The following is a 7,461-nucleotide window of genomic DNA, read 5'->3' as shown; positions in this document are numbered from 1 at the left end:
AGCACGCGTTTCGATCCATGCAGACGGTTTTCTGTTGCGCGGGGGGGAGAGAAATACCTTCGGATTAGCCGTGGATAAGTCTTTCCCAGCCTCAGACAACGAATTAATGCAACAACTGAAATCTCTATTTATCCTTTTGCTTCCAACATAAATTGTATAATTTATCATCTAAATATGGGGCCCCGCAGACTTGTGCATGCCGTTTTGCTCCATCAACGAAAGGGAAACTTAGAATCATTTCAACAGGTCTCTTGTGGTTTGGAGAAAGGGCAAGTTTAATTATTTTGATTTAAAAAAACCACACAACTTTCCCTCTGAATTCAACTCGACGATATAATTTCCGAAATTGGCTAGACACGGCATTAAAAAAAAAAAAAAAAACAAAAAACCTCTTTCGTACAGTCCAGTTCGTATTTTTTCCTACTTTCTGGGCACTCCGGGGCCTAGCCGGTGGGTCTCTCCTCTCCTGCTGGGCGCAGACCGCAGCGGGAGCCCCGCTGCCCCTCGCCGCGGGAGCCTGTGAAGCCGGCCACCTGCACTAAAGGCACACATTCTTATGACACGCATCTTCCACTGGTTTCCCGCGGTGATTCCCGCTGAGCCGCCGCTGGGTGCCTCCCCGCTCCCACGGGCGCGCTCCGAGCAAAGAACAGATGTAGCCGCGGAGGCTCTGCCCCGCTGCGCGGCCGCGCACAGCCCGCGGTACCACCCGCGCTGCTGCAGCCGGGCGGGCCGCGAGTTTTGCTGCGGGGCTCCCTGCGGAAGCCCCCCCACACCCCTTCGCCAGCCCGGCAGGCTTTGCCTCTGCTTTTGCGGGTCGAGCCGGGAGCTGCGCGGCTAGCCGGGCCGGGCGGCAGGGAAGGGGCCGGGGGGGCTGCGGGGTCGACAGCCCGCAGCACCCCTCCGGGCGGGGGAACGGCGCTGTTCTGCAAAAGAAAAACAGAAACAAGGGGTTTACCGATCTGGGGCTCGCCTACAGGTCTCCGCCTGCCCCTCAAATCGATGGGCACCCATCTGCACAGGGAGGCAACGAGCACGTTTGCTGCCGCAGCACGGATCCGAAATCAGCTCGTTACCGTCGGGAGTGCCATTTTTCTGCACACACGTACATAACACACATTTCTGCACCAATCTTTCCTCCGCATCTCAGTCGCGATTCGCGGCGCAGGAAGGGGCAGCGAGCGGAGGGCCCACGGCAGCTGCTCGACGTGGCTGTCACGGCGGAGGGGGGGGCGGTGCGGAGGGGAAAGGACTTACGGAGAAGGGCGGAGGATCCCTGCAGTCACCTGCGGCAGGTCACCGGGGGAGCGGGGGCGAAGGGCGGGAGGACACCTACCTTGCTCGGGAGGCGCCGGGCCCTCGGCGGCCGGTCCCCGCCGGTCCCCGGGTCCCGTCGGTGTGTGCGGCCCGGCGCCGCGCCGAAAGGGGAGCGGGAGAAACTTCGCTGCTGACGGGGGAGGCGCCGGTAGCAAGCTGGAAAAGGGATCTGCTCTGGTTAGCAAGTCCCCGCGCAAGAAGCGTTTGGCCACGACCGTAACTTCCATGATTTCTGTCGAATACAGTATTATCTGAGACTACTGAAGTACTTACTGTAAGTAATGAGGGAAAGTATTACATACGGCGCGGAGCCCGCGGCCGTGCCAAGGGACAATTAAACAAGATCCACTTTCCAAGAGATCCCCCGCACAGGCCTCAGTGTCGGCGGGGGCGACCGTGCGCTCTGCCCTCGCCACTAGCGCTGCAAGGGAGGGAGCGGCTGAAAGCAGGTGAGGCCTCCACCCCCCCGCCTTTTACCCTCCCGACTCGGGGATGGGGTTGGCCCTGGGTACCTGAAACCAGCCTGCAAGGGCGGGGGCTGCACCAGCCAACACCTCGCTGCCCCCAGGGGTGCACCAGAAAAATGACCAGGAGCGAATGTATGGCAGGAGGAGGGCTGCGGATGGGGAAGGTTCGGAAGGAGACCGGCGTAGGGGTCGGCCGAACCCCCGGGCCGCGCTGCCCGCTGCAGCCCATGCCGGTGGTGGCGGGGCCGGCTTGCTCCGGGCCCCTCCGCGCAAGGCTGGGGGAGCGCTCCGGCGGGACGGGCGCCGTGTGTGGACGTGCAAAATAATCAGCTTCGAAACGGGGGAGGGAAGGGGAGTCTTCATTTATAGGGGATGTGGGAAGGGACCTAACGCGGTCCTACTTGAGAGAAACGTTATACAAGATGCTTGAAAAGAAGCAATTATTTAAAAACCTAATTAAAAAATATATAAATCACCCAACAGAAACAAAGAAATATGTGGAAGGAAACGTTTCTGGATAGAGACACTGTGTGTGGCATAAAAAGCGATTGAATACATAAGGGCTTCATTAAATTCCCAATAGATAACATTTGGCTAAATCTATCCCTAGATTAAAACTCTGCATAATAGCACCATAAACTAAAAAGTTTCTTTTTGTGTGGTCCTTCTGGAGGAACTGATTGAAACATTAGCCCCCTCATAGAGCAATCCCCTCCCAATTCAGCTCCAGTAATTCGTCTCTCAGCCCTACGGGGATATGATGAGAAAAGGAGACGGGTTAATGAATCCACACTTTGTAGCTGGGAGGAGGAGAAGGAGGCGACACCACCCTGTTTGTCCTACCAGCTTGTTTATCAGGGCCCAGCCTGTTTCGGAGGATTTGTTCCTCCGGGGTCCGTCCCTGTGACAACTACTCGTACCCTCTGTTCCCCTTGAAAGCCGGAGGGGCACGGCGGGCCATTTGCATGCGAATGGGGCTCTGCGGCCCGGCGGTGCCGCGGGGGGAGCCCATCAAAGGGCTGCGGGGCCGGCGCCCTTTCTGGCGGCACCTGCTCTGGTATAAGCGACGTGGGGAACCGGGACCGCCGGGCCCCGGGGCCCAGGCCGGGTGGCTTCCCCGCGGGCTCGGAGAAGAGAAGCGAAGGGGTCTTCCCCCAACACCACAGGTCCCCTTTCCCGACTCCTGTCCTCAGCGATTCAAAAAAAAAAAAAAAAAAAAAAAAAAAAAAAAAAAATCTACGACACCTATTGCAGTTTGTTCCTGCCAGCTTCCCTACCAACTCCCCAGGTAAAGGCCCCGTCCGCACGGGATGCAGTCTACTGGCACAAAGCGTAGAAGGAACGAGCGGCCGAGCAGTTTCCTTGCCAAACACCTTTGAACACGGTTTTCCTCGGAAGAGGGAAGGGCGGCAGGCAGGCTCGGACCCCGCCGGGCCGGGCCGGGCCGGCCTCCGCGCCGGGCAGGTCGCCGGGTCCCCCCGGGTTTGCTGCGGGGAAGCCAAGAGAGATAAATACCGGCCTGCAGGAGCCTCCTCTTCGCGCCTCACGGCAGCGGGACACCCCAAGGACCCCCACGGCCTCTCGCCCCGGGCCGCTGCTCGGGCAGCCAGAAGCCAGACCGACCGCAAGCAGCACCCCGCCCCGGGGAACCCGGCACCGCCGCTGTCACGGCTACAGACGCCTTTTTCCCCGCAAAACCTTTCCCCGCTTGGCTGGAGCCGCACCTCCGAGGGGTGCCACAACCGAGCTCGGTACCCGGCGCTGGGCTGGCGCGGCGGCCCGGCGCACCCCCGCCCCGTCCGGGACCGGGGAAGGCGAGTTAATCGGTCCCTCCCAGAAAGGATGCGCTCTCCCCGAAGGGTATGTGCCTCTGGGGTCTTCTGCCTTTAGTTCTAGAAATCAAACGGGACTCTACTTCCTTGCCCTCTAAGGGACCCGGGACACCCAAAGGGGCCCTCCAGCCGCAGACTGAAAATGGAGCCTAGCAGAGATCTTAACGTCCGGTCTTTCCACTTATTGAAAACCATTATTTTAACCCTGCATTGCTACAAACAAAACAGAAAACTATCACTTTTCTATCCACGGGAACACTTAAAACCAAGGCGATGAGGTACTTCGATGAGTAAAAGCATGTAACCACACAACCTTCCCCCTCCTCACTCCAAAGAGCACTAAAAGGCATCCCTCCTTTTTTTTTTTTTTTTTATTTTTTTACGACAATTCACACAATTTATCCCTGAATCTACTAAATTGTTATAAATACAGTCGTACTTGAAAAGCGCCTCCCTGATTTGAAAAACGCGTGTTCCTAGTCCACAACAAGCAATCACACGCCCACTCTTAAAACCTACGATTCTCTTTTCATGCCTAAGATCTGAATATTTGAGGCGGGCTTTTTGGTTAAAAAACAATTTTAATCTATCAAATAGGTATCTATCGACCTTATGTGGGTTAAGACGAGAGTTCAAAATCAGAAAAGCTGATTTCATGTTTTGTTTCGTACACGCGCATATCCTAACTTCAATAGTTCGTGCACTTAATCAGCCCATCACACGACGATATTTCACTGCTCATTTTATATTATATGTATTGAAAAATAGAAACACATGTCCTTATTATCATCACAGAAACATAAATGTCTAGGACAAATCTATCTGAAGTTCAGTACGTGCCCCTTATTAGTAGTATTTTCCTTTGGGCCTCTTGGAAACCAAGCTGTCATGCAGTTGTGATTCAGAACACACCCAAAAGTACAAAAATAGTTTTAAACCGGCTTTTTAATCAATCCCCTGATTGGTGCCTTACAGAACTGGGCTTTACTCCCGCGAAAGAGACCTGTTTCTATTTATTCCCTCTTTTGTCCTTGCTTCTTTTTTTTTTTTTTTTTTTTTTCTGCTTCATTCTCTGCTAGGGTTAACAATGGTTTGACTGCAAAGCTCATATTCTGATCTTCTTCGCGGTCAAATCCAGACACAATAAATTTCAAGCTGTAAAATTCCTTAGTTATTGTGCTATTAATCCCGAAGAAAAAAATACCAATTTCCCAAGAAGGGAGAAGTATTAAGGAGGGAAGGGTCCGAAGCCAATTGTTTGGCTGGGCTCCTTTGGTCTTTGGGTTTGTTTTTTTGGCTTTGCTTTTTTTTTTTTTTTTTTTTTTTTTTTTTTGAAAATTAAAAATTTTATTTTTGAAAATGTGTAAAAATTTTACATTAAAATGGTACAATAATACTTGCCAGTAATTTTTAACAATATTCCTTGTAAAGAATAAGCATAAAGTACAAAATAAAAAATTCCATAAGTCTATTATAATACAAAACACAGGTTAAAATAAGAAATTATAATCTTGACTTTCTTCTGTGTAAACATGTTAATCTTTTCTTTTATAAAAGTACATGAGACAAGTGTACTAAAATGAAGAAGTATTGCTTTGCTGTCCTCCCTCAAGCCTTTTTTTTTTTTTTCATGTACATTACTGTTTTCAAGCTCCTAGACCTGAGAATCTCTGAACTTTAACGGTTCAGAGACGTTATTTATCACCATTATCCTCATTTTTTTTTTTTTTTTTCTTTCTAAGGAGTAACGAGTAACTTTCCAATAGCGTGACAGCCTGCCCGTGCAACATCTAGACCCGGCTTTGCAAAAAATGCAGGTCCCGGGCGACCCGCCGTCCTCGGCGGACACCCCCCGAGCCCCACCGCGCAATCCCCAAGCAAAGCCCGCAGCCATCCGGGCGGCGTCCGCCGCGCATCCAAGCGGCGGAGAAAGCAGATACCCCAAATCCTACCTTCGGAAAGACTCCCAAACCCTTAACAGTTAGAGATCCGGGCCGCGAAGCCGGGGGCAGCGGGCAGGGCGGCGGCGGGGGGCAGGCCGCCCCCGGCGCTCCCCAGCGACCGGACCAGCCCCGGCGTCGCGGCCGACTGCGAGGCGCAGCTGCTGCCCGCACCGGGGCCGGGGCCGGGGCCGGGGCCGGGGCCGGGGCCGGGGCCGGGGCCGGGCCCCCCCCCGATGATGCTCTCGATGGAGAAGGGCGAGCGGGCCAGCGCCGCGCCGCTGCCGGGCTTGGCGGCGTGCAGCGAGGCCGCCAGTGCCGGGCCCAGCGGGTGCGCGTAGCCGAAGGGCGTCCGTGCCAGCTCCGCCGCCGGCAGCAAGGGGCCCGGCGGCGCGGCGGCGGCGGCGGCGGCGGCGGCGGCGGCGGCGGCGGCGGCGGAGGGCAGCGCCGCGCCGGGGGCGCTGCCGGGGGCGGCGGGGGGCTGGCGGGGCGGCGGGGAGGGGTGGTGGAAGGCGAAGAGGGCGGAGTGGGGGTGGTAGGGCTGGAGCTGGAGGCCGTAGCCGCAGCCGTAGGGTCCGTAGGCGCACGGCGGCTGCTGCGGGGGCTGGGGCGGGGGCTGCGGGAGGAAGGCGGCGGGGTCCACGGCGCGCAGCAGCAGCTCGGGAGCCGGGAGCTGCTGCCGCTTGAAGCGCTTTCGGCGGCGCAGGAAGCTCCCGTTGTCGAACATGTCGGCGGACTCGGGGTCCAGCGTCCAGTAGTTGCCCTTGCCCGGGTTGCCGGGCTCCCGGGGGATCTTGACGAAGCAGTCGTTGAGGGAGAGGTTGTGGCGGATGCTGTTCTGCCAGGCGGGGAACTTCTCCCGGTAGTAGGGGAAGCGCCCGCTGATGAACTCGCAGATCTCGCTCAGCGTCAGCCTCTTCTTGGGGCTCTGCAGGATGGCCATGGTGATGAGGGCGATGTAGGAGTAGGGCGGCTTCACCAGGCTGTTCTTGCCGCCGCCGCCGCCCCCGGTGCCGCCGCCGCCGCCGCCGCCGCCGCCGCCGCCGCCGCCGCCGCCCGCCGCCGCCTTCTGCGGGCCGCCCCGCGAGGGGGGCCGCGAGCCGCCGCCACCGACCCCGCCGCCCGCCCCGCCGCCGCCGCCGCCACCGCCGCCGCCGCTTCCGCCGCGCACGGGCGACCGCGGCAGCAAGGCATCGTCGTGCAGGTCGCCCACATCCTCCTCGTCCTCTTCCTCCTCCTCCTCCTCCTCCTCGTCCTCGGCGTAGGAGCGGCGGCGACGGCGGGGCTGCGGCTCCTCGTCGTCCTCCTCGTCGTCCTCCTCGCCCACCACATCGATGTCGGTCTCCTCAGCCAGCGCCGACGCCTCGGACATCTCCGAGCTCAGGGTCATGGCGCGGCGGCGGGGCAGCGCATCGGTGGCGGCCGGCGCGGCGCGGCGGGCGGGCGGGCGCCTTCCCCGCCGCCGCCAGGCCCCCGCGCCGCTCCGCGGAGAGCCGCCCCGCCGCCGCCGCCGCCGCCGCCGCGGGCAGGCGGGCCGCTCCGAGCCGAGCCGGCCCCCAGCCCCGCCGCCGCGCCGCGGGAGCGCTCCCGCCGCCCGCTCGGATGCGGCGGCTGGTTTGGGGTTTGTTTCGGGGTATTTTTTGCGGCTTTTTGGATTTCTCTCTCTCTTCCCCTTCCCTCCCTTTTTTTTTTTTTTTTTTTTTTTTTGAGTCTTTTGGGGCCTCTTTCTTTCTTTTTTTTTTTTTTTTTTTTTTTTTTTTTTTTTTTTTTTTGTTGGGATCGGGGTTTGGGGGCGGGGGGACTGTGCCGCCGCGCCTGGAAGTCAGTTCCCCCTTCTTTCTCCTCACCTCAGCCCCCAGACATTAGTGGATGCGGGGCAGGAGGGAGCGCGCCTAGTCCTGGGAG

The 7,461-nt window shown here is 58.0% G+C and overlaps 1 protein-coding gene and 1 long non-coding RNA gene across 2 annotated transcripts; both read right to left on the bottom strand.

The window, feature by feature from the left end:
• Nucleotides 1-254: 254 nt before the first annotated feature.
• LOC116960016 lies at nucleotides 255-2,955 on the bottom strand. Its single transcript, XR_004406145.2, has 2 exons — nucleotides 1,337-2,955; nucleotides 255-926 (listed from the first exon to the last, which is right to left on the bottom strand). It is a non-coding gene; the product is annotated as an uncharacterized LOC116960016 (long non-coding RNA).
• A 993-nt stretch (nucleotides 2,956-3,948) lies between these two features.
• FOXD1 (forkhead box D1) lies at nucleotides 3,949-7,020 on the bottom strand. Its single transcript, XM_042804999.1, has one exon. It carries the CDS (start codon nucleotides 6,944-6,946, stop codon nucleotides 5,591-5,593), a length of 1,356 nt encoding a protein of 451 aa, XP_042660933.1. The 5' UTR covers nucleotides 6,947-7,020; the 3' UTR covers nucleotides 3,949-5,590.
• Nucleotides 7,021-7,461: the final 441 nt, after the last annotated feature.

This window comes from Tyto alba, unplaced genomic scaffold (genome assembly GCF_018691265.1).
Source record: "Tyto alba isolate M040663 unplaced genomic scaffold, T.alba_DEE_v4.0 Super-Scaffold_42, whole genome shotgun sequence".
Taxonomy (NCBI): Eukaryota; Metazoa; Chordata; class Aves; order Strigiformes; family Tytonidae; genus Tyto; species Tyto alba.
The sequence above is the reverse complement of the archived record's forward strand: the minus strand, read 5'-3'. Positions and strand labels throughout refer to the sequence as shown.